The sequence below is a fragment of the Eutrigla gurnardus genome (assembly GCF_963514095.1).
Source record: "Eutrigla gurnardus genome assembly, chromosome: 9".
Lineage (NCBI taxonomy): Eukaryota > Metazoa > Chordata > Actinopteri > Perciformes > Triglidae > Eutrigla > Eutrigla gurnardus.
Window position 1 is genome coordinate 15,506,538 of NC_139923.1, and position 27,520 is coordinate 15,534,057.

Sequence of the window (27,520 nt, forward strand, 5' to 3'; positions counted from 1 at the left end):
ATGACAGGCTTGACATCAATTTATCATGGGGCTGCAGTACACCTGCTGGGCCACTGGAGGGAGCACTACATATTTCATCTACACGCTGCTGAAACAAAGTTCCCTCCAAACCACACTGTTATCAATTAACCTGATCTCAAATCAACATCTCCAAATTATGGAGCTAAAAAAACTGACAAAAGGCTAGTAACAAAGTCATCAGTTATCAGACGCACATCAGAAATGTAACTAAATGGGTAAGGATTCAATGTGCAATACCACCAAAAAGAAAGGAAAGAGAGTGAATGAATAATAAAAGTAAAAAATGATTTTAATTTAAGTTATTGTAAAGGGAAAACCCATCTGATAATCTTTTACTGCCGTTTGAAACCTAAAGATATTCAATTTACAATTTAAATTCTATAATAGCCAAATAAATGCTGAATCGGCCCATAAACTAAGAAAATACAATAAAAACAAAAGTATAAAAGTAACCCTTTTTATTTGACCGCTGTGGGCCAGTGCAAAAACCTCTATCACATTTACATCGTTCCCCCCCTCCCTCCCCCAATTACAACTCCATGGTCTTGTAAACAGCTCTATAGAACCTCTCCTCTTGTAGCCTGTACACAACGTCTTCCATCACATGGGGCAGTCGTAGATGTGGATGGCACGGTCATCTCCCGCCGAGATGATCTTTGAGCCTTTGCTGTTGTATTTTACACTCCACACCTGAAGATAGGCAACAGAAGGGAAGGGAATGGGAATTGAGTCACATATGAAAAGTGCAATTCCATACATATATTATACATATTCACAAAAATGTCTTCTTTTATATTATATGTATTCTTAAAAGAGAGAATAACAAATGTCCTTGCCTCAAGACAATGAAACCTTTGAAAAGTTTAGAATGATGTTTTTCTACTGGATTTACAGCATTGTACATTTTGGTGCGTGACTGTCCAGCTGTATCGAAGGCTGAAGTACAACCAGGCAGGTAAAACTGGAACAGCTGCGGGTGCTATTCTTTGAGCTTTTTACAAACACCTCAAAATGCAATTTGATCAGAAACTAAGCGCTTCAGAGAACTGAGAATCAAGCTAAACAAGGGCTACAAAAATGCTCTCAACAGGAGAACAAAGCTGAACAATTACATGACAGCAAATTGACCTTTTAGATTTTCTGTTTGTGTGTGTGTTTGACAGACAAACCAAGGAAACCAAGGCTGTAATATTTAATTCAAAGATATTGTTGGAGAACAGATCAACCTCCCCACAGGCATCTGCAGCTAGGGATCTAATGACAGCAGGCTTTATTGGTTTAGCCAGAGCTGAAACCCAGCCCCCCCCCCCCACATCAGCACCTACAGCATGGATTCTCACTTTTAATCTGATTCTAAACACACTAAGCGAGAAGACACAGAGTCATCTTTCTCACCTGGTCTTGATGGTCGAAGAAAGTGTTGATACATGCTCTGGAGCTGGCATCCCAAACCTTCACACTCTTGTCAGACGAGCTGAGAGTAGCACATGAGAGAGGACGTGTCATAACAGTTCATCTAAGAATCAAACTTTGTGTCTAGTTGACCTGCTGTGTTCATTTTGGCACCGTGTCTGGAGAAACAGCTTCCTAACGGTTCCACATGGGAAAGTACAAGTCTAGTTAAATACATTGGGAGTGGAGGGAAGATGCTCACACAGCTATCGGCTATAACATGTTAATTGATTTAAAATCACAGTCTGTTTCAGGTCTATCAACATTTGCTTCAGGAGGTAAAATGTGATCCAGCATTCATGCATCAATGCCTAAAACTGTTGCTCTGTTTTGTAGAACCTGAAGAGGTTTTGAACGTGTGCCATTAAATTTTACCTTGAGACAAAGTGGGTGTTATCTGGGGAGAAAGCGACATTAAGGACCCAGGATCCGTGTCCACTCAGTGTGCCGGCCAGGTTGGCATGTTGCCTGTAAAACAATAGCTGAAAGTTTAAACAAATGCTTCTTTATTTTTTCCTTCTACACTATTTCTATAAATATAATATAATTACATTATTTTATTATGTATAAAGAGCATCTTTGGCCAGAATACAGTTCTTTCACGTAAAAATAACTGACAATGATCAGCAGGAGTGTCCGGCTGCTGTCGGCTGAACTCACACATCATATATTTTGATGTAGCCATCGTCGGAGGCTGTTACCAGGAGCTGGGAGTCGGGGGAGAAAGTGAGGGATCTGATGGGCATGGCGTGACCTGAAGAGAGAGGAGACGGTCATTTAGTCCTCACTGAGCTCTTACATGTGGGTGATCTCTGCCTCCTTAAAACGCTTTGTGATTATAGAATATGTATATGTTGTCATCAGATCCACCTAGTGCTAAAAACATTAGTATATTAATTGATTAGTCGATTAAAAGAAAACTAATCATAGTTTAATTAATTAAAGTAATTTATCAGGCAAAAAGGCTAAATATATCTCAACTTGTGAGAATGTGAAAATGTATTACTTTCTCTGTTTTCTATAATTACACGTTTAACCGCGAGTCAAACAAAACAAGCAAAAGACATCAACTTGACCCTAAAGTGTAGTGGACGCTATTCATTATTTTCTAATGTTTAATAGACAAGAACCTGATTTACAGTATAATTGGTTATGAAAACAATCACATCACAAGATCCTTCATTTATTACTCAATAAAGAATACTAATATTCAAACCTACCTTCCAGCGTGTGGAGTAACTTTCCAGTGGCAATGTCAAAGATGTTGATGATTCCATCAATGGCTCCGCTGGCCAAATATTTTCCATCAGGGCTCTGAGGGCCAAAACAGAATAAAATCAATATAATCAATTCTAAAGACAACTTCCAAATAGAGAGACATGAGCCTGGATGAGCTACAGCTAGTTCCAAAAAAAGCTTTGGACCTGGAGAGAAAGGCTCTGCTGAGTTAAAAGAAGGGGAAGAAATAAATCGAGATGAGTGATTGTAAAGACGAGACAGGGAGGTCTCGGCCCTTAGAGACATAGAGCCAACACCCAACCGACCAAAAGGACACTTTATGGTTCCTTACGTAAGCTATACTCAAGATGAATTTTCCTCGAGTGTCAAGAGAATATTCCCTCTTGCCACTTTCCACACCGAAGATGTTGACCTTGCCGTGGTGGCTTCCCGTGGCAATGTATTTAGAGTCTGGGGAGAAGGCGACCGACCATCCGTCAACTAGAGAGGAGAGCAGACAGACAGGGAAGGTTAGGAACATCGAACTGATTCTTTTCAAGGAAATGGTTATTTTAACAATTCTGCTTTACCTCACACAACTGTATGAATGCAATGTGTCACCTAGTAAATGTTTTTAACATGTGTACTTACTGTGTTTTCTTATGGCAAACCAATATGTCTTGTCACTAAACCTACTTCCTGTTCTCCTATGTCAATGTTGAGCTAACAAGCTATTATCATATAAATCCACGCGTTTTTTACATAACCAGGACCCTTATGAAGACTCCAAATACACCAAAATACAGTATGTCCCAAGAGAGGGAGGGAAAAGGTATTTAGTCCACTGACCCAGACCAACCACTCAGTGAAATGGAGTGTCACTAATGGAAGGTGACATGACATTAGATGAGGTACAGCTTGGTTCAAGAATCACAACAACAGAGATATTTCTGGGTGTGGGGTTGGTAGTAAAATATAAAAAAGCTTGCTGTGCTTCGCAGCAGAACAGACAAGCTGTCGTCTCCTGCAGGTTTTAATACTACATTTGGTAACAATTTCCTTTTGTAGTGACCTTATTACAGTGCTGTGTGCTAGAGTATAAAAAAAGTAGTGAATGAACACTACACATCCACAAGGTCAAATCAGCTACGAGTTTAGATGAAAAAAAAAAAAATCTAATAATCAATTAATAATATAAAAATAATTCATCCCCTTTGTAATCAATCTTTAAAATAGGTTTATTTTTTTAACCATCTTTTATTTATAGTTTTAATACACATTTCAGCTCCTTGGGCTATTTGTTTGTATGTATTTTATGTCTTTCTGTATGCAAGCTGCTTTCACACTAAAAAAAGACATGCTGGCCATAAGTGGGAATATTACAGTCGGCCATCAGTTGAATTAATCAATATTTAAATTGCAAAGTTAATGGTTAGAAGCAAAACCCAATGTAACATAAACTGAAAGCACACTAAGTCAAAAGCTCCCTTGAATATGAAATTATATAAAATAGAATGTTCGTTCAATTCAGACGTCTATTGATGTAGAGCTGAGGGAAGCATGCTCTCTGGGAACAGTGTGCCCCAGTCGTACCTGGTCCGGCGTCCATGGACTTGATCTGTTTTCCAGAATCTAGGTCCCAGAGACGGATGTGAGCGTCGAGGGAGCTGGAGGCAGCGATCGCTCCGTTGTGACTGATGTCCACTGACACCACACCCAGCTGGTGGCCCTCCAGAGTCCACTGCAGCTCCAGCTTCTCATCTGACCTGCAGGCACAGAGTGAGATTATTCAGTCATGTCAACTCAGATTAACTCAACTCAACTTTTAAGCCAACAAGGGGCGAAAAGTTTGTAAAAGAACGCAGAAAAGAAAAGTGAATATACAATTCAATGACAAGTGGAAGAACTCCACATTGTTGTGAAATTGTTTTCTCAATTCAACTCAATTTCTTGGCTTATTTCTTACAATAACGTGTTACATGTTACTTTTTAGGATCTAGAATGAAACTGCATGCCTTTTCAGATCTGATAGCTGGACTGTTGCTACAGAGGTGCTTGTTATGTAGTTAACAGGTGTATATACGGTATATATATACATTGTAGATCCCTTTCCTTTGTTAAACATCTTCTAAATGTTTAGAATCACAGGACCTTAATTTGCACAGAAAATATTGATACCCTACAGCCATAGATGTGCAGGTACTCCTAAAGATGACATAAAGTGAGGAGGGCAGTCAAGTGTGCTTTTGCACTCTTCACCTACGGTCATAATCAATACCCTCACTACCCGACAGTTCAATGACAACGGAAAACAGTCAGACTGAGTTAACCAGGTCTGACTCATGTGGAATAAACACAGGCATGACTTATCAAAACAGAGACTTGAATTCTTACAGACTGTAAATAATGTGATTTACTCTAACTTTGTCTGTTATTTGTACTTCATTTGTGAAAAATTTAAAATTAGGTGAATATAAAGAGAACAAATGTTGATGTTAATTAACTCCAGTGTCACAAAAGAAGAACACAAATACAATATTGGTGAAGAAAACAACATCAGCTACACAAACAGCTGTCTAAACAACATATCAACTGGTACCGTCATGAAGAATAGTGTTAAATATCAACACTCACCATTTCCAGACTTTCACCATATCATCTAGTGAGCCGGTGACGATAGTCTCTGACCCGTCCGACTCACTCTTCCCCCACGCTGCCGTCCAGATAGCATCATCGTGCGCTGAGAGGAAACAAACACAGCTTAAACTCTGATGATAGTGCAAGTACAGGTGATGATTTATACCGGAAACTAACAGGGCAGATATTATTGTTGACAAATCCAATGAAAACTCCCAAAACAATAATGTGTTAGTATGAATATGAACACTGTCTGACTTTCCTATCCTGTGTGTGGTTTTCAGCCCCAAGCCTGAAAGTTACTGAGAATATACATTTAAGAAACGTTTCACTTTTCATGCAAGTTGTTTTCTGTTTGTCAATGCTGTTACTCACCATGTTCTTGCTTGAAAAGAATGCTGTACTGTACAAAACACACGCTTACAGTTAATATTTAAGTTCGCTCACTCAGAAAACAAAGACAGTTAGGACAATACGGACTGTAAATATGAGGCTATCTGAATATGTTGCTTACTTGGGTGCTCATTTTCTTGGTTCGTTTAACCTGTAAAACAAAATGAAAGTGTGCTAGTTTTGCTGCCAAGAGACACACACCTTACAAACAATACCTTAAATGTGTAGAGCTGCCACATTAAATGAGAGGACAGGTACATTAATAACACATTAAACTGAAGCTTAACAGCGCAATACTTGTGTAGTTGCAGATGAAAAGCGGCTGAAACACCGCGGCTAGCGGAAGCTAGTTGTGACTAGCAGCGATGATGTTTGCAGGTTAGCGTTGTGACAAAGTGTAGCTTGCTGTTTAAAAGTTACCAATTTATCAGCATCGGGTGATCACCTATCACCTGTATAAGCAATATATATTTAAATATGATATAATATGCATCCACGTACCTTCAAATTTCCAAATAGGATGTTTTATTCAATTTATAAAGCTCGGTGTTTTACATGTGAGTCGCCATAACAACATTTGGCGTAACTTCCGCTTTCCGTCTTCTTCGTTTGTAGCAAAACGGTTGGCAACTAACACACGAGGAGCACGATCACCACAAGCAGGACCGTGGAGGAAAAAAGCAATTACTAAAGTTGAAAAAGATAATAAAAGTGATTGAAACGATTGATTTAAGAGAAACAAAGATTTGTATAATGACTCATTTGAAGTATGTTGAATAATAAAATGGTTAGTAGTTATTAGGGTAAATATATAGAACATGCCAGTTTGAGGGGTGTTAGGGAGAATCAACATGGGCATGGCAACTGAAAGTACAGGAAATAAAGACACGTGGGGAACATTTATTTGTGAACGGAATAACAAAAAGCTTGATTTTTTTTCTGTTATTTATAAACAGAGAACTGGAATTTTTATTGCATCAAATAGCCTTCAATATTCCCAATTGTTTTTGTGAATTTCCTTGATAGACCCATTAAAATTCAGTTTAATTTAATTAATTGTGTGTAAAGATAATATTTTAGAAACATTGATTTTGCCAGTGACTCGTGATTGATATTTGACTTTAGATGAGCTCACTGTCCGTCTTGATTACAATAACAATGACATAGTGTGAAGAGAGAAAGGCAAACAGCAGCCTAAAGAGGAGGCAGGAACAATTCCAATATTTTGAAAGTTGCTGCAGCAGCAGTCTGAGCTGCACACACTCAAAAAAGAGATGAAGATGAAGAGCATTGTTCCATGAAGAGAAAAGCAAATTCAGCTGATGCATTTTAAATAACTTCTTAAGTAAAGCAGGAATGGCCAGTTGTGTTATAGAAAGGACATCATTGTGAATCTCCTGCAGCCTGAGTGAAGAAGATGAGAGATGTCCTAGAGCCATGTTTGTCTTACTGTCATCTTAAATGTGACCATTTTTACTCCAAAAACTCTTAGTCTTATGTGGAGGCAAAGTTTACAATATCAGCAAGATATCACAAGATAAATTGAACTGGATAAAATAAATGGGATACAACCCTTTATCATTTGAAAAAAGTACACATTAATATGAACATAACCTAACATTATATAACATTACATAACATATTTTTTTATATGTAATTGTACTTTTTCATGCAATTTAGGGTATCCCCTACCTTCAAAATTCTACATGGAGCAAAGTATGGATCTATTCCTGCAGCCTCAGCTGGAATCTATAATTTCTTTTTCAGGCACTTGTGTTTTGCTTTTTGTTGGTCCTGCATGCAGTATGATCATAGTGTTCTATTTTAAGCCATGTGATTCATTCGTATTTTCAGGGAAATAATAATGGGTAATGAACCTGATGTAATGGCATTAGCCGCAGCATGCTGAAGGGAGAGCAGGATGTCTGTTGTCATTATCTTTTGATGTGCTTTGAGAACAACTTTGAGATACTGTATGTATCGATCCAAGCATAAATCATATCGAGGTATTACTAGAAGAGAAGAGAAACTCTTTCTATTTTTGCCTCAGGACAAAAACAAAATGTTAAATGTGAAGTATAAAATAATATTTGGTTCCATTCTAAGCACATCAACACAAGCATGAAATATAAATGCAAGAAGTCTTTAAAAGTGACAGCTCCCTGTGTGATCATAATTTTCTTCCTTTTGGCTTTTGAATGACCAGTCTAGTCTGATTAAGGGATTTGGTTTGGGCGTACTCAATGGAAAAATTAAAACTTTAAAACAGGTTTAATTTACGTGAAGGATGATGTGCATTGTCTTGAATTAAGAGTTTCAAACGTTATCCTCTGAACTACTAATTTTGAATAAAGTAACTTAATGTTCTGAGTTTGAATAATAATCGCCTAAAAAAGGCTTTCTGAATTAACTTGCCAAAAGCTGTCAACAATATTAAAAGCCAATTTATGATAAAATGACAGTCGGTGACAAAGTAATGCACTATAAGTATTCTTTCAATGAATTAATTTAGTCGTTTTGATCCCCGGAGGAAGTAGACACATCACTCTTGCTCTACTGTATTAATGGGGCCGAGCTTTCAGGGGGAGGGATCTCTCTGACTCCCATTTAAGAGAGTAGCTATAAAGAAGCTGAAGACAAGATTGCAGCTGCAGCACACCGAGGCACCCAGACGAAGCCAGAGTGTGTGAAGAAAACCAAATAAATATAAGTGTGAACGAGAGGCAGAGCCCGGCGCCGAGGAGACAGGAGCACAGGGAAGGAGGAGGAGGGTGAGACAGAGTCAAAGAGAGACAGAGAGACAGAGGGAAGAGGAAACAGCGAATCATCAGATCGTGGCAGCCCTTGGACTCAGCCTCTGCAGACATGCCTAACTTTGCCGGCACCTGGAAGATGAAGAAGAGTGAGAATTTTGATGAACTTCTCAAAACCCTGGGTAAGCCCTCGCCTGTCTCCTTTCTCCCTCTCCTCTCTCCCCCCTCAGTAGCCAGCGCCACATCCCTGCATGAGGTTGACTATCCATCATGTCCTTATAGAAAAAAAGGCTTTTCTTGTTCTTGGAGAATGGCATGCCTGACTTCCAACAACATCGTATTGTTCGGAGAAGCTCCCTGGGAAAAGAAGGCAGAGATCTACGGGGAGATGCTGCTGAAGGGAAATCCCTCGGCTTTACAGGAGATATGAAACACTGGATGCTGAATTCCAGCCTAAACAGACGTGGTATTGTTACACGAAGAGGAGGGGGGGCACAACATTATTCATGTTAAGCATTTAAGTAGGGCATGCATTTGCAATGCCAGGGGAGGTCTCTGGAGCCCAGTGCTTTCCTCTAGTGTCCTATCTTTTTTCATTCTTTTTTCACCCTTCTTAAGTCCTAACTGATGATTGTGTTGGTTTAGATCTGGACCCGTTAAACTGGGTCATTCAATTGTGTTGCGGCGTTTCGTCACACCGGGACGGCTGAAACAGACAGGACACATCAAAAGGCTGTGTGTCTTTAGAATAGAGTAGACATCTTTCAGGAGAAGTCCCACTGTGAGTACAGGGAGCTGCTTCAACAACTCTCCCAGAAAGTGTTGACGCCAAACTGGATGATTATTAGAACTTCTTAGAACATAAATCATTTGGGTTTAAGCACACTCTGGGAAAGTTAGGTTGAAGACAGTTAACAGTTTGGCTGTTTGTGCATCGCTGCGGCTCACATGGAGAATTTCTTAAGTGCATATTTAGCTCTCAATCATACATTTATTAATTTACTAAAACTGATTGTGTTTATAGCCAAAGCCTGGTATACTTCATGTTAGATTCCTGCGCCACAGATTTAAAATTGTTGTCTACAAACTATTAAAAAGACATAATTGAGCCACACTGTGGGCCTGGTTGACATGTTCCACTTTGTCATGAATCCGGGCACGGCAGTTTATTTTGAATCAATCTCAAATACACCATCCTGCTGCCAGAAATATCAGATAGGTATTAACCTGCAGCATGAAATTCCCTAATTACCACTGCTTGAGTTAAATAGTTTAATAACTACAGTGCCAAAATGTTTTAGGAAATTACAATTTTTTTAAATGAAAGTATATATTTGTCACTTGTTAGCATTAGTAGGAATGAATGGGTACACAGTAGTACAGATGAGAGAAATTGAGATGTATTGAGAGACAAAGTAACACACACACATGTTTTATGGGATTTGTTGACAATATGAAATATATAGATACATTTCTACTCTATTCTAAATGTTATTCTTTAATCCACAGATATCTTTAATAGCCTACAGTCATTGAGGAAGCCCTCAAAGACTAACTTAAAACACATTTACTGCACTCGACTGAAAATGGTTCAGTGTGAAAAAACAATTCTCTTCAACACCCTTCCCATGTTTGGATACAAGGTTCATAAGGCAACTGTCCCTAGCACCTCATCCATTCACAAACACTTGAAATCACATCTGCTGGAGCACATCACTCGTCCGCTCTTACATAAGGTCTCGGTCAACGGGGAGCTGCGATGGGCAACTACTGTGGATTCCGGGGCTCCAGGGCCGCCACTTTCCATCAACATCTTCATAATTATCCGTTGAGTCTGAGTTTTCCCTGCAGTAGGAGGGTATCCAGGGTGCAGATAGCAGAGTGAACACGCTGAGTGCACAGAGCTGTACGAGTTGATCAGACTCACAGTTTCCTAATTGAGGGCAGGCATGTGAGTCTGCATTTGATCAAAGAGTGTTAATATAGTGAACACTTCATGTACAATTTACCACTGAGCCAACATGTGGATTCTTTAAAGACTTCCCTGAGTAAATGGCGACTCTCAAGAAACGGCAAAACAATATAAACTCCGTATGAGGTATAGCACATACTCCTTAGAACTAATGGTGTTGGGAAGACTGAAGCTTAATGTACTTTTTCTATAAACACAAATAAACTTCTAACGTTTAAAATGTTTTCAATTTCAGAATTTTCAGAAACAAGGACAGCCTGTTTGACTCACTGATGCTCATACATATTTAATGCTATAAAAACACATGGCGTGATCCCTCAGAACTTGGGTGGGGTCGACTGTAAGCTATTAAATTAAAATGTTTGTATGACAACTAATTTGGACTGATTTACTTTTTTGAAAATCCATGAAAACTCAATACTTGATCTTGTTTGCAAAGAAGTTGGCTTTCTATATTTTCAGTTATTTCTGGCGGTAAGAGAGGCCAATAAAATAAAAGATCCAAGACTTTGGCAGGATACAGCCAGATGGGCTTACAGAGTGAAAGCCATAAACCGGGCGGTGCCACGTGCAGGTTCACCACTCTTATAGTTTAGGCGAGCCAGTGATGACCTGCACTGACATCCTCCCGAGTTCATGGTTAGATATTCCCACACACAGGCTTCAGTCACCAAATTCCATAGATTTGTCTCAGTTTTGAGAAATAGTTGAGAATTCCGACAGAGCCACAGATCATCTAGTGTTTTATTCACTATGAAACATCTAGATTTCTTGTCATCCATAGTTAAAATTTAAGCTTAGAGATGTTCCTGTTCACCACACAGAAATACAAGAAGACATGCAGTCTCTATATTTAAAGTCTGGAGTCTGATAGAAGCTGGCATGAGGGCCTGGAGACGTCTAAATCTGGGTGGGGTTGAGGGTAAGGCAGAACAGAAAGACAACGGAGCATACTGGAATATGTTTCTGTGAAATATTTATCAACAACAGAACAATCATATCTCTCTTTCTTCTTTTTGTGTTGATTTGTGTCACACTTTCTTAATCAGACATAATTGAAGCCTATATTTAATTTTGTTGTAACAAAAAAAAAAGACACTTCCTTTTGCATGTCTCAGCTTTTTAGTACCATAAGAGTTCAACCTGTAGCCTCTTTCCTTCCTTTCTTTTATGTCTGTCTCTCATGATTAAAGTTGATGTAATTATTAAGCAATCAATGACTCTTGTTGACCTCTGTCTGCAAGGTCCTTTAATGGTGGTCTTTAATGAACAAAATCATATAAACTGTATCAGCAAACCAACTAGAGCATGAAACTGCATTTCTGATAAAGTGGGGGGAAATCATGCAAATTAGTCTGCAATTAAGTATATTAACAGTAATGTCTGTTTAGCTGATTTTCAACTGTGAGCTAGGTTTTAACAACGTGTAAAGTAGCCTACCACAAACGTCAGCATGCTGTAATTTATTGAGTTATAATCAATCAATTGCCATAAATCATCCCCAATGATATTAGTAACTTTGTACTTTGAGGCAGTGAGACATGCCACTAATTTCCCCTTTTAGTATGTAAATTAATACTTTCAAAAAGGGGACACTGACCTCTGTTTCCCCCTCTTGTTGTTGTGACCTCAGGAGTGAACACCATGCTGAGGAAGGTGGCTGTGGCAGCGGCCTCCAACCCCCACGTGGAGATCCGTCAGGATGGCGAGCAGTTCTACATCAAAACATCCACCACCGTGCGCACCACCGAGATCAACTTCCACATCGGTGAAGAATATGATGAGGAGACCGTGGATGGACGCAAGTGCAAGGTAGAATTTCAACTGAGTATTGAGAAAAAAGATACCTTGGGTATGGCACACTCATATTTAATTTGTTAGGAATTCTGGCGTAGAATTGGAGAAGAACTCAAAGCTTAAAGGATTGTTCCAAAGGTTACGATATTGTATTCTATCGGCACAGGAGGAGCTCTTCACTAGATGATATGATTCTCCTCCAATCAGGAGCACTAATTAATTTCATTGGAAATTTGCAGTTACCAGCCAATCAGGACATGCCTATCCAAATACATGGGAACCCACAGTATAAAAGGCCTCACATGCCTACTAACAAGCTTTCCTTAAGATCCAAAAAACCCACCAGCCACATCTGTTTGAATGCACCAATACTGCACACCTCACACATCATACAGGAACATGAGACTTCTGGGTATTCAAGCTGGCTAAAAACAAAAACAGTCCACCACCAATAACATGACAAAATGTGACCACTCACATTGTTTCAACCTTATTCCATCCTTATTCCACATCTGACAGATAAAGGTCAAGGTTTCCACTTCATTCTCCACCCTTTTCACCCTTAAGCCAGTGTCCTGCAAGTATTAGTCCTCTATCCCCTCATTTTTCTGTGACATCTACCACCCACCATAGGACACGTCTCACCATTTGCTGATGACCTCTGTTACTGGAGCCACTCCAAATCAATTCCACCACAGAGCATCATCTGAAATCCTCTTTATGTTTTACCAAATATACATCAAATCAATCTCTGAATATGCAGCGCAACCCTGGACCACAGCCTTGTAACACCAATTCAACAGACTACAAACCATCCAAAACAAAATGGGGTACAGACTCAGCACCCATCACAAGCACAGTATGTCATGAAGCCCACTGATACTGGCCACCTAAAGGTCTGCCCTCCTACTTCTTAAGAACCTTAGCCACTACAGCGGAAAAGTAGGGGGCTGCAGCCAACCAGGTAGTAAGAGCCATGGCCTAACCCTGCAGGGCTCCGTCAGAAGTGTTGAAAGAGCTAACATCGTTTGGGGGAACTGGAATGATGCTGTCGGTTGGAACATCAGCTGTAACCGCCAGGGAGGTCCAAGAGGTGGAACTGTATGAACGGACTGAACATTGATCGTAACGCTGCAGACACCTGACAGAACAAGTCCACTGACCTGACCTGTAGAGTCTTTGCAAACCGTCGGTCTATAGGCCTGGATGATGCACTCAGAAAGCCAGCGGACAAATCGCTGAAGACAAAAAGCATGACACGCAGCGGTGTGAGCTTCCCTATATACTGTAGGGTCTGCATATATTCAGGTAGGCATGTCCGGATTGGCCAGATTGGCCAGAGTAAAGGACGGAGCCTGAGTGAGTTAGAACAACAAATCATAATAATTTTTTTTGTTAAGTTTACAGTGTGTGATTTATTTGCACTGCAAATACAATCTACACTTCATTACTTCACAATATTGAGGATATTTGGTACCATACAGTATCTCAACCACGAGGCAACCAGCATGCCCCAGAATTTGAGACTTTGAGTCTCAAGATGCTGCCATTTGATTATTATATTGTACGGAAATTGGTTGAAACCCTGGGATGGTACACAAAACGCATTTTAAAAATTGTACTTGCAGTTGTGATGGGAACTTTTCACCACAGCAGTGCAAAACACTGGTATGGTTCTTTGTTTTCACTTTGCTCACACTTGTTTCACGATTTCACTTACCTAAACCTTCATCATCAGGTGATGTCACACTAATGACATTAAGTCATAATGACATTAAGTTATTAGTGTGCTAGCATATAGTTTTATTAACAGCATTGTGGGGACTCACCACCCATGTAGGGACAAATTTGGAGTCCACTGAAGGTAAATGAACAAACTCCATTAGAGACACACTGTATTAGACATGTGTTAGGTACAAAAATCTTGGACAAACATTGAATATTTTTAGTAAGAGCCACACATTTGTTGTGTCTTTGGATGATGTTAAAGTTATTATACCTGTTTCTGTATCAACAAAGAGAATGCCAACTTTCACCCTAACATCTAAAAACATCTAATGGAATATACCCTCCAAACTTTTCACATCATTGGTATTCTCATGGTTTGGTATCATCCTCACGTCTGTGCAGTGGGATTAAGGGCAGCTTGAGTTGGGATGGATGAGAGTTTCTCTCTGAACCTCTTCAGGCCCCGAGGGGGATTTCTCACAATCCTGATAGACAGTCAGAGCTCCTGCACAGGTTTGGAAAATAGGCAGAGACATTTATTCTTTTAAATATTTATTTTTCAGGAACATCAAGGTCCTCTAAATTCTCAGAACTCATTCCAAATTCTGATTAAATACTTCAGTTCAGGAATCAGGAAATCATAAACACAAAATGTAACTTACATTCGTAATGTAATAAGAATGAACCGGTTTATTGGGTGACATCAGATATGATCTAATCGCTGAGACATCTGGGCTACATCATCAGCGTAAAAATATGTAGGTTGCATAATTAGATAACGATGAGGCAGCTGGATTGTTGGGTATGTTAATTATGAATATATTATGATCACATTCCCAGTCCCAGTGTTTTTAATTTGTGTCAAAGCATAAAAATATTTTCTCTAATATTTTTCTTTCTTGCTTTCTTTTAATTTTTTTTATAGAGCAGGGCAGATGTTTTAAATTTCATCTAGATATAAAAACTACCTCTTAAAGCGTTTCCATGATGTATGGGGTAGTCAATTCAATGAAACAATTCAATCCACCTACACAATGAAGGAAGTCAGCGCTCTCTCTAAGAATTTAGAGACAAGATGTCTCGCCGAAAAACCTGCTGCCACTGAGTCACTTTAGGCAACGAGTTATTTTGCATTGATGGTCCAGAAGCTGACATCTGTTTATTTCCCTCCTGTCTAGCAACCGGCATCTGAGCTGGAGAGAAAAAGAGTCTCATTCGGTATCATTGGGGACAAACAGTGGGTAATCAACATTAACATGTTATCCAGTGTTATCCTCTCGCAGAAATGGACAACACATGATATAGCCACATAAGAGTAGCAGTTCATTAACTGATAAACTGCAGTTCTTTATTTTTGCTCACTCATTTTACGAACGTAAGTTCATTGTATGGCATATTGAGAGAGAGTTTGGCATGGAAACTATACTATAGATCAACAATGTAAACCAATAGCCAAAGGCAGTAGGTTATACAGGTATAACAGGATTGATATACTACAATTGCTGTTATCTAATGGTATATAAAACTGCATATTTAAGTGGTTTGGAAAATATTTTTAAAATTGGAAAATGTAGCAAATATACTTCTCATTAACAATTGATTACAATCTCACAGTTTTGGGCCTTTTAGGATCCATAATTTTAACACTTAGAATTTATAATATAATTAATCATTAAAACATTTCCAAGAAAGAGACAATCCTTCAGGTCTTTTTTCAGACATGTTGAACATTTTGTGCCAATCTCCCAGTGTGGGAGGGGCTGGTCTAATCTGACCACATACGGCAACTTTTTTGTATCTCATGGTATTTTTTGGAATTTATTTTTATTTATCCCAGTTGGATTCTTGCTAAAGGTCACATCAGAAAGAAAGCTTTGGACCATGGACAATCTCTCAAATTAGCATGTGAGTCTACCATCCATAGGTGCATATACCATTGAGAAATACAATTTTGTAGTAAGTGCAGTGCTGCAATAGACTCAACCATCATGTACAAACATTTCATAAAGAACAGGCAGTGGCTGTTGCACTGTCGCTGAGGAGATGTGCAGAGCTCCTGCAGGATAGGGAGTTGTTGACAGTCACAGTATAACTTGTCATGTTTCTCTAAGACCTGGATTAATATGAGATTTTGTTTGAAAAAAAAACTTTCAAAGGCAAAAAGCAATCCTTGGCCATTAGCTTGTCCTTAAATGTTTATATAATCTCTACAGCTGTCATGTTTGGGATCCTCAAACAATATTTTACTTGTAGAACCACAATGACGCTTTAAAGCTGAGGACTGATGCATTTTTAGAAAATCCATACTTCAAGGATGATGATGGTTTGATATTTGAAGCCCCCATCCCCCAAATGTATATGATATATTATGTAGGTTAATTGAAGACATGGTAAAAATAAATTAAGATTTAAAAATAGAAAAACCCCATACTTTATATCTAAGGCAGTTTCGTGACAAAGAGAAAACAAAAAACCTAGCTAGCTAGCTAAAGTTAGCTAAAGAGTTTCTGGTTCCATACTGAAATGTTAAACAGAAAATTCACAGACCTGAAGAATTCTTTGGCAAAAGGAAGGACTGATATTCATACTTGTGGAGAGGACATTGCACATGGAAAGAGAAACCATTTGTAATTGCATACATAAGTTGACCGAATTCAACCAAAGAGAAATTGGAGAGATGCATTTTCTTGAAACCACAACGCTCTTCTGAGTATATGCAGTACATCATTCAAGGGTGAATTTCTGTCTTATTATATCTCCACTAACATGCAAAGTTACATCACATAATGTTTGTAAATTTGCAAAACAGCATCCAACAGCTGAAATATAGATCCTTTTATTTTATGGTAACTACATGTTGCAGTCAGGGAGAGCAGACATGACCCATTTCTGATCCCAGGAGACACTGTGGCTCCTTCTGTCTGTGCCCTGAGGCTTGCTGGGTACTAAGCAAGAAGACGGCTCTCAGTGTTTGGTTTTTCACCACATTAAGCATCAAGTCGAATTGTCATCGCACATTTGTCACATCCAGTTGTTCAGCAGCAGCACCACAGAATGTTGTTTTTCACTGTATTGTCACTGTACTGCAGCACTGGAGTTAAATAAACAAACAGGACTAGGTGAAACCTAGTATATGGCTGGACCAGGTGTGGCCGGTGTGGTTATTAGCAGATCACCTGACATAGTCAAGCTACATTTGAGTAAAATGTTACAAATGGACTTACAAGACTCAGTCGTTATATGGTAGTTCATGCATTGGTCAGTATTTTATACAGTTTATGTGAAAGATACATACATGGCGGTTATATGGCGGTTACAGCTGATAAAGCCGTTCCAACCAACAGCATAGTTGCAGAACCATAGCACACGACCTCCAGTCCACCTAAATACTGTTAGCTCTGTTGGTACTTTTTCAAATGTCATGCCATTAGTCCATTAATCCAAGACTAGTCTGAAAAATGGCCCTTAGGACCGTAAGTACATTTTTTAAAAGCCTGTTATTCCAGAAACAAAAGCCCATTGTCATGAAGAAGAAGGTCTGATGATGTCATTAGCCATGCGCTTCTGTTTGTTGCATGGAGAATGTGTATCTTCAGCGCAATGGGAATTTTGGGATAACAGGCTGACGGACAAATAGGCTTTCAGTCCAATTGGACATTTTTAGGACAGTTGGGGTTTCGGAATAATGGGCTATTGGAACAATGGGCAATCTCTGTGTTGCTTAGTACTGTTAGTACTGCAAGCACTGTTAGCTGCCATCTGCATGCAGATGCATCCATCCATCCATCCATCCATCCATCCATCCATCCATCCATCCATCCATCCATCGTCTACAACTTATCCTGTATTCAGGGTCGTGGGGGGGCTGGAGCCGATCCCAGCTAACATTGGGTGAAGGCGGGGTTCACCCTGGACAGGTCGCCAGTCTATCACATGGCTGACAGACAGACAACCATTCACGCTCACATTCACAACTACGGCCAATTTAGAGTCATCAATGAACCTATCCCCATGCATGTCTTTAGACTGTGGGAGGAAGCCGGAGAACCCGGAGAGAACCCGGAGAGAACCCACGCTCACACGGAGAGAACATGCAAACTCCACACAGAGGGGGGGACTTTGCTCATTGTGTGCTTTGTCCTTTTTGTGGCAAATTAACACTCAAAATGTGAGTGTAGGGAGGTGACGAGTCACTGTGTAACCTTAAGAGGTGCTGGACTGCTGGGGGCAGAGTGGGGTGTTGGCAGACCCTCAGGTGGAGCAGTTGGCAGGGGAGCCCTAAGTGAGTTTTGGCTGAGGCCGGCTGCCCCTGTGGTTAAAGGGATTACATGCTAATCTGTGCCTGGCGAAGAGTCGAGAGCTGATTAACAAAGGTTAAAAAGCTCCAGTTAATCTGTATGAGTGCTGTGGGATCAGGCGGTCTCCTCTCACTTCCAGGAGGAGACAGTGATAAGAAATGTCCCGTCAGTCTCAAAGACAACAGAGAAACAGTCACCAGACAGTGAAGTTATTTTGATAGCCATAATAAGGTGATAATGTACCTGCTCTGATGGATGGGTCGAGTTTTGCTGCTGTGGGCAGCTGAGGGTGAGTTTTTGAGAAGAAAAACAGCATCATTATGGAAATGGAGTCTTTTAACCCACCTGCCATGGAGCTACATGGAAAGGAATGGGAGATTACTGACACAAAATACAAGTATAAAATCCCATGTATCTCCAAATTATAGACTATGCGTAAGTGGATAAAATGGGCATGTATTTCCATGATGGTGTGGCTGAGAAAGGCAAATAAAAAAGAGTGGAAAGACTGAGTCTTTTTGGCTGAGACACTGGGGGCAAAATATTTGGTTTTGGATTTGCAGCCCATTGTGTATCATTATTCTCAATGTTTAAAAAATGTGGTCATTCTTTCTGCTGATGTTGATTTGTTATTACGTTTCAAAATTAAAGGCATTTTAACTGACACCAACGTATTTAAAGTTATAATTCATGATGCTATAGTTCAGGTGTGTCAAACTGATCCAGTAAAGGGCCGCTGTGGCTGCAGGTTTTCATTCCAACCAAGCAAGAACACACCTGATCCAACCAATCAAGGTGTGAAGGCAAATCAGGTAGGTGAATAAGTCGAGTCAGGTGTGTTCTTGCTTGGTTGGAATGAAAACCTGCAGCCACAGCGGCCCTTTACTGGATCAGTTTGACACACCTGCTATAGTTGAACCTGCGAATGTTGGCAAGTGTATTTGGATAATACAGTTTCCAGAGTTACGTTTAAAATGATCGTGGATGTATTAAGAGGCTGTTCTCATCATTGTTATATCTACATAAAATAATACACTAATTCTTATATAACGCACAGAATTGGGAGCCAGATCCTGCAAGGTGGTAACCTGCATCGCCTGAAGGTTTGCTACACAGAACCACTGGAACCTGAAAGGGCAGTCACTTTCAAAAAAGACCTGGTGATTGGATGAACCATTTGTCATCAAACTCTTGTCAAAGCCGGTCGGTCAGGAGAAGAGCGAAAATATATTTTCCTTTGCAAAAAGCTTTCAGTGCTGTTCTTTGTTCTTCTGTCGAAAAAAATACTCAGAGAGTAATCACAGAATACAAATATAGCAAATGTAACTGGTCAGAGCCCCTGTGGAACAATGCTGCAAGAACCCCCAACTGTGATAAGCTTAGACATCAAAAATAATAAGCCATATAACAAGAAGTGGAGTGACTAAATTTGGACCATAGCTTCTTGTGGTAACCCATCGTTCCAGAAGTTGGAAGTTAAGTCGTTATTAGGGAACGTACAGCTCAAGGCACTTCTGCCGGTCTTTGCCTCACCGATGTAGTATTTGTCTCTTGGTAAAATACAAGTTGATGTGATAAAGTACAACTGTGCCTCACATTTTTTTAAGTGTAATGGTATACGAATGCACACGCTGGGCGGTGTGAATGACACGAATCATGCAAATGGAGGCAAACACAGGAAATGTGCATAATTTGCATATTTCTGAGAGTTGAAATATTTCAACTTTAAACCAAGCAGGAAATGAGATGTTGTCCTCCTTTCTGACACACTGTTTGTGTGTGCTACGCAATGGAAAGTCTTTGAGAAACTGAACCAAAGTCGAAGGTGGCAGATGTTTAGATCAGTAGCCTAAAAAGCTATGCAGAAAAAAACAAACATATCTTCATTAAAGCATGGACCCATTTACATGCCAATGTTTGTCGGACCTCATGAGTCATGGCAAGACAATCAAATTATTGCCAAGACCGCAGGACAAATGTGTAGCTTGAGGACATGATTAAAAACAAATGATGAATTTGTCTTGGGCTCAAATGTGTTTGCACAAGCTCTGGTGTGTTATTTGGAAGAGAAGGACGATGTGTGAGAATTTGTCTGTGACTTAATATGCAATAGAGAGAATGAGAGAGAATCCATCGGAGTCAGAGGCTGAGACCAATGCTAACGTTAAAATGGAACCGCAGCTAATCGACTCTCTGGGTTCCGGCTTTATTAGGAAGGGAAAAAATAAAAGCCCTGCTGTTGTTTAGCCTGGCAGAGCCTGCGAACGGCAGCTCACAGGGGCTGATGGCTTTCTTTACCTTTGATATGGTGATTAACATTTGCCTCTGAGAAACCGAGGGTTGCTGCACCGGCCGACACTGCACAGCGGTGCTTTATAAGATACATAAACCTTACAAATTGTCAAACAAATCGTTGATGAGACACACTAGAAAGAAAATGTTGGAAGAACATAATCTAATTATAGGCCTGTCCGGATTAAAATTTAGTTGGATATATTTATATTGTGCCTGAGTGGGATTCAAGCAACAGCAGCTTTGATCGGTTCCAGGCTTTTGGAGCGGGATCACTTCAGATGCTTGAAAATGCAGCTGGCTTTATTGAGAGGAAAAAGCCATTTCAGGAGTGTGGGAAAATATAAGTCAGATAGCAACTAAAAGAAAATGTGAGTGGAAAATTAATCTTTGGATTAGTCTTGAGAAGACTAGATTGGGAATTTAAAAGTTGTACTCCATAACATTTTCATGTATTTAATTGTATTTTAAGTTATTATCTATTAAAGAGTGAGTTAAAACAATGGTGATTGATCATACAACCCACTAATGAAAGTGCTTGTACTCGCTGCTTTGCAACCTGTGGCGACATTCCCTCGCAAAATTCTAAATTAGTGAGGCAGCGGTTGGTTTGCCAGGTGGTCGATGCTGTTCGGTTTGGGTGATTTTGTTCCCATCAGTTACAGCCATGCTAGCTGTTTTCTCATGTCCTGCATTTATGTGACGCTCCTGGCTGCAGTTTCATTTTTAAAGGAATAATTAGACAATTTGGGTAAATTTCTTGTCAAGCATTATTTGAAAAGATTGATACCAGTCTGTTGTCTGTCCATTTATTATGAAGCTGCGGCCCGGACACGTTAAAATACTGGAAATGGGGACATAACTATAACCCTGTCCAACATAACAAAATCTGCCCACAAGCACATCTAAAGCTCATTAATATGCTTTGACTCTTTGGTTCTGAATTAAAAAAAATTAAATACTACATTTTTGGTCTTTATACCAAGCTAAAGTACCTGTCCCCTGGCTTTAATGAATACATATGAGAGTGGTATCAATCTTGTAACCCTCAGGAAGAAAGTGAATAAACATATTTCCCATAATGTTAAAGTGCTCCTCTGACAGAAGAGCTTTTGTGTCAGCAGACAGTTGAGGTAATGACATAAGAGTGCAGTTAATGGACCATAAATCGACCAAAATGATAAATCCTCTGCATTAACACAAATGACCTGCACAGGGTCACCTTGGTCCTGCTCTTTTATGAATTATTAGCTCACTAATAGGCCATTTGAGACTGTTATTTCAAGAGAAATTTGTCCTGTATGACTAATCCTGATGAAATCATTTGAAGTATTATTGAATCAAACTAGCAGATGGAGATCCCAATTAACCAAAAGGCAAGGCAAATGGACCTCCTTTTATATAGCACTTTAGTCTTTTCTCTATTCATACACATTCATACAATTTGGGGTGCAGCATCTTGCCAAAGGGCACTTCGACATGCTGGGAGCCAGAAATAGAACCACCAATCTTCTGCCACAGCTGCCCCCATTTTCTAACTCTCCTAAATTCTACTTCATAAAGGGCTGGCCATGGTTGAAATATTACCGGACAATTGATATTTTCAATAGGCTTTTAATATACGATTAAAAGTTTATGGACATACATTAGGCCTACACTGCAATTAAACTGCAACAGCCTCCCTCCTGGGAAGGTTTAGGGTTTATGGACATACTGTAGCTTTATCGAAAATATCATTGTATGCTATGGTATTAACATTTTGCGCAGTCTCAACCATGAAAAACAGCCCCAGACCAAACGTGAACATGTCGCAGAACTAAGATAATTTTATTATTCAGTTCTGGAACAATTTTAACATTAATTTGGAGTGGTGTTCGTCTTCACATGATTAATTCAGATCTACTATACACATGCTCCATAATTCTCATCCTTACTAAAAGTGACCTCACATTGGTTTCACATTGTCATTTGATACTTTATCATAATACAAAATGCTGATTATGGTGCCTTTGACTTCTCACCCCGATGCAGTGGTGGATAAGTGTACTGTTGGGTGCAATAAAGCACATTTCTGACCACCCCAATCAGTGATGCTAGCATAAAGCCTGGCATTAAGACACCCTTTGCTAATGTATTTTACCTTCACTGACACCATCATGCTGACCTCCCCACCTTTTTGCCCTTCCCCTGCAGAGCCTTGCCACCTGGGTGTCAGAGAACAAGATGTACTGTAAGCAGACTCTGGTGGATGGTGATGGCCCCAAAACCTACTGGACCCGAGAGCTGAACGGCGATGAGCTCATACTGGTGAGCGCACAGCTATGACTCATCATCTCACTGAAAGCCTCTTAATAGATTGCTACTTATCAAAAAAGGAAAAACTACAAGCTCTGAAGTTTAGGTGATTAATGAACTTTCATTTCAGGGTGAAGAAAAGAAGGATATCCAAAACGTAATTCTCAGTGCAGAGAGATTACGACCTTATGGGTAGATAATCTGCGTGGTTCCTTCTGTGATGTAGCTTGTTGGACGCCAGGTGCATTGAGATGGGTTTTTTAAACAGCTAGTGTACGAAATAATTAATGAAACGAGGCAGGGAGTGTATGAAGTCACCCTGGAGATTCATCCATAAAGGAAATGAGAGAGGCTGTTTCCCAAGGAGCCGAGCTTTCATCCACCCCATGGAGTGATGTTGAAAGGAGAACAAGAGGAGCTGCTAGGCTGATGTAGCAGTAATCCCCCCTGTATTTAGCCAGATTAATATGGGCAGAAGTCAACGGGTCTAAAGCCCCTCGAACGATGTGCAGGGGAGCTGTCCAAGACCAATGGACCGGACGAACAGTTCTCAGGGACTCAACAGCTTTCCCCTCTCCACGTTCAATGCTCCCACGCTCTGCTTTGTTGTTCTTCGAGTACTTTTAAGATGAATGACCAAAAGGCAAAATCTTGAAACAACAACAAAAGTAATCGCAGGATGTGCAGCTTGTATTAGAAGCAAGCAATGTGAAGAAGCATATGTTCGATGCTTAAAGTTCCCAATTAATCAGAACCACTAAAAAGTGGGTGAGCTTAGAGCGTAGCCCGATACGGAGCTACAGGACACTTCCTTCCTTTTGGTCAACTTCACTTGAAGTTGCATGGATGTCATATTATTGGATGAAATGGATTGGCCACAGATTTTAAAAAATGTTGAAGAGCATTTAATTTATTCATGCGGTATGTTACAAAAATTTCAAGTAATATAACAGAGTGTTTCTGAATAGAATTACCTACTCCTTCTTCAGAGGGAGCCAAAACATATTGAATCAGTTCTAATGTTTGGGTGATAAAAGCTGAATGTGTTCCAGCACCTGCCACTCTGGTGACACTCTGGCCTGGCTGCCCTGGAGGAGCTGAAGCGTTCATGTAGTCTAATGGAGATTGATCGGGCTGAACTGCAACAGCATCTGTGTTTCTGTGGTGCTCTTACCTGTCACTCCACCATGCAGATAAATCATGTTCACAGAACAGCTTGTAAAGTCCCAATTTGGACTTTTTTTAATCAGTATTAAGAACAGCCGAGTTTGTTGCCATGACAAAGACTGACAAGTGTTGTCATCATTAACCAGAGACAGCTGCGCTAGATTTGGTGCCACAGCAGCTGGATAGTGTTGGTATAAGCAGGAAGGATAGATAACAAACAACTGTTAAAAGAAATTGAAATGACGGCTTTGAAATGTGTCAAAGCGAAAATTCCATCCCTGTCTCCTATAAAATATGAATTCATGTATATATTCATAAAAATGAAGGAATGAATGAAAATGTGAACTGTATTATTGGTTTGGAACAAAATGACGTAACAACGGTCAATGGAAACAAAAATCATCAACCCACTGAGGGCTGGATTCAAAATCACATCGAAATCAAAGTAAAAAAGTTACACTCGGTGATCCAACTTGCGTGAATTTCATCACGGCAACTCATAATGTGACTCAGTAGTGTGTTTGTCCCCAACGAGCCTGTTTGCCCTCTCGACAATATCTGGACATGCTCCTGATGAGCAGGAGGATGGTGTCCTGGGGGATCTCCTCCCAGACCAGGATCAGGGCATCAGTGAGCTCCTGGACGGTCTGTGGCAGTGCGGCAGATGCACCGAACAGCGGTCAGGGTACGACATGGAGGTCTGTGTGACCCTCCAAGGATACGACTCCCCAGACCATCACTGACCCCCCACCAAAACAGTCATGCAGGATCTTACCGGCAGTATCACGTCACCACGGCGTCTCCAGATTTTTTCCATGCCTGTCACATGTGCCTAGTGTGAACCTGCTCTCATCTGTGGAGAGAACGGCCCACCAATGGCGGACATGCCAATTCTGGTGTTCTCTGGCAAATGCCAGTGGTCCAGGTCCCACTAGAGGACATCGGGCCCCCGTGCCTCCCTCTGTTCCTGACTGTTTTCTCAGAACAGCCCAGTCCAGCTCTCCTTTAATTTTAATACAACTTGTACTGAAGCCCAAAATAGTTGCTCACCTTGATGTGAGTGCTCTCTTAAAATTAGAACATTCACTGTTCATATTAGATAATACATAACAGAAAATGTACTTAGCTTTGACCCAGTGCTGCATGTCAGTGCTTTTGAGATGCTTCAGTTTGATGCCGATTAAATAAATTCTGTATCATTAGAGTCTTGGTAGATTTTAAGCCTCTCTATAGAAAAAGTGACAACCTCTTTCTTTTGGGACAAGCGACTGTAAAAACCAAAACAAACATTGTCTGAATCCTATCTGTCTGTCCCCAAAAAAGCCTCCAGACACAAAGACAACCTAACAATTGTAGAGCTTCAGCTCAAGACTCACAGAGGGACGAGTGATCATAAAGCAATGGTCTGATTGTCTGTGGCAGTTCACACTGTAAGTGGGGCACATTTCCATATGATTTGCATGATCCGTTTAATTGGTTTAGTCTGAAAAATTGTTAAGGGAAAAGTCTTGTGGATTTTCTACATCAGAATGAAATAAGTCTAAAAAATGTCAGACTCAATCACTTCAAGCTCGTGCATTCGAGGGACGCATAACTCACATATTAAACGGTTTGTTGTGGTTTAGTCATCGACAGAATGCAGTACTGCAAGATTGAGGGCCATAATATTGACCGTGATGATGTGACACACACATCACTTTAAAACGGAACAGAAAAGAGCTGAGAGGTCTCTTAAGTTCCAGTGTGCTTGAACTAAACTAGTTCATACAACGTGTCACTCGGCCCACGTCTAGAAAAAGTGTTTAAACCTGATGCAAATGGCCACAAACTCTGCCACACTATTCTCTCTCCAGAACGTTTTTGCATGTCTTTGTAGTCGTATGATAATTAGTATGAATGGGCGTGCATACTCAAGGGAAATCTCTGCTTGAAGGCATTTAATCTGTATTCGACTGTACTCCCAAAAAGTGCCAGAAGTGATTATGTGATTATGTTAAGTAAAATAAGAGAGCTTGAATCTTGGGTTGGTAATCATCTGCATAAAAACATTTCTGTTATTCTTTGAATTTCTCACTACATCAATAAATGAATCAAATGCTCTGACAAAAAACTTAACCAATCCTGTCCAATCATTTTACTCACATTTATATGATTATGTTCATAGAGATGCTTTTGGGGGAGTGTCCTTGGAGGGAGGCCTGAAAGGACAGACCGAAAGTAGGGGTTTTTACACAGAGATCCAGCCATAATCACGGAAAGAAGACCCCTCAGCATACCGCGATCACACTGTTTATAAAGGTTTTGGCATAACGCCACAGCAGTGTCTTATTTTACTTTTTATTAAACAAGCATCGGAAACACAATTACCCCTAGCACACCAATACAACAATGGAAGGTGAACCTGGAGTTTAGTTTCTTTTCCTTGTCGTGCACATTGACGCGACTCTTCAAATGCAAGCAATGTTGCAGTGTATCTTTTGCAACATGTTGATGCATAGAATGGCGACAACTCCTAGCTTTCTATCTTCTTTGAATGAATCTCCCGAGCTTTTAAAATCCCTCCGTGGCGGGTCACACACGTAACGTGTCTTCAAAACGTCACCTTCTGTTCCAGCTTCCCGGCTCTCACATTGAGTTCGTCTCTCCTCGTTTCCCCTCCGTTACTTACGGCTCTGTGACTACCTTCATCACCGTCCCAGAGGCGGAAACAACTCTGACAGCCTGGCATTACGTTAAAACAATGCAAGGGACTGCCTTGGTAGAGTTGTGTGTTGTTTCTATTAGCGGTTGTGAGACATGAAAGAAAGTCCAGGAAGTCCAGTTTGAGTTATAGATCTGTGAATTTGGAGGCTTTTCAGATGTGGCAGGCACTTCAGTTGCAGCATATTGGGGCCTCTTAGGCTTACTGTTACATGGGTTTGATGAAGTCAGACAGCATTTAAAATGTGACGCTAGTTGAACATCTTCTGCCAGCTGACTGTGAGGGCTACACACCATCAGGTGTCTAAAACATGAAATTATCTTTTTGTTCCCTCCAGACTTTTGGGGCAAACGATGTAGTGTGCACGCGGATTTACATCCGGGAGTGAAGCTCTACAACCTTCAACACCCAGTTGGACGGCAACAAGACGTTCAAACCCAACAACGCTCTGTCATGCTAACACGTTAAGCTATCTGCAAAGTATCCTGTGTAATCTCTCAGCATGTATCTGCATATTCTCCACAAACAATAGCAATGTGTCTGTAATCTGGTTATTTGTTGTGAGTGTTGTGTCTGCGGAACAGTAGCTGGATATCTCAAGTGTCCAAATCTGCAACCCTGGTGTCAGCTGTGTAGGCTACGTAGGATTTAGTCATCAGTTGCATTGGTAAAATATTCATGTGCAATGACGGGAAACAATAAAAACATGGAACAAACAGTAACAGAGCCTCTTTCTTGATGCATTTATTTTAAAGGTAACCTATGGATCTTGTAATCACATATAGTTATGTCTACA

General features: G+C 40.2%; 2 protein-coding genes across 2 annotated transcripts; one reads left to right on the forward strand and one right to left on the reverse strand.

Moving 5' to 3' along the window:
• Positions 1–533: 533 nt before the first annotated feature.
• On the reverse strand, positions 534–5,872 carry skic8 (SKI8 subunit of superkiller complex). The gene is made up of 10 exons (XM_084016960.1): positions 5,843–5,872; positions 5,704–5,731; positions 5,326–5,431; positions 4,285–4,457; positions 3,044–3,192; positions 2,694–2,787; positions 2,134–2,227; positions 1,849–1,941; positions 1,417–1,495; positions 534–711 (listed from the first exon to the last, which is right to left on the reverse strand). The coding sequence occupies exons 1-10, from the start codon at positions 5,852–5,854 to the stop codon at positions 622–624; spliced, it is 918 nt and encodes a 305-aa protein (XP_083873086.1). The 5' UTR covers positions 5,855–5,872; the 3' UTR covers positions 534–621.
• Positions 5,873–8,364: 2,492 nt separating this feature from the next.
• crabp1a (cellular retinoic acid binding protein 1a) lies at positions 8,365–27,437 on the forward strand. The gene is made up of 4 exons (XM_084017338.1): positions 8,365–8,656; positions 12,080–12,258; positions 22,755–22,868; positions 27,062–27,437. Exons 1-4 carry the CDS (start codon positions 8,587–8,589, stop codon positions 27,110–27,112), a joined length of 414 nt encoding a protein of 137 aa, XP_083873464.1. The 5' UTR covers positions 8,365–8,586; the 3' UTR covers positions 27,113–27,437.
• The last annotated feature ends 83 nt before the right edge of the window (positions 27,438–27,520 follow it).

Coding starts and splice junctions, on each gene's coding strand:
- skic8 (XM_084016960.1), bottom strand. Junction 4,458..5,325: donor ATGGTGAAAGTCTGGAAATG/GTGAGTGTTGAT, acceptor CTGTGCCTGCAG/GTCAGATGAGAAGCTGGAGC. Junction 1,942..2,133: donor TACATCAAAATATATGATGT/GTGAGTTCAGCC, acceptor ATTGTTTTACAG/GCAACATGCCAACCTGGCCG.
- crabp1a (XM_084017338.1), top strand. CDS start 8,587: ATGCCTAACTTTGCCGGCACCTGGAAGATGAAGAAGAGTGAGAATTTT. Junction 8,657..12,079: donor TGAACTTCTCAAAACCCTGG/GTAAGCCCTCGC, acceptor TTGTGACCTCAG/GAGTGAACACCATGCTGAGG. Junction 22,869..27,061: donor ACGGCGATGAGCTCATACTG/GTGAGCGCACAG, acceptor TGTTCCCTCCAG/ACTTTTGGGGCAAACGATGT.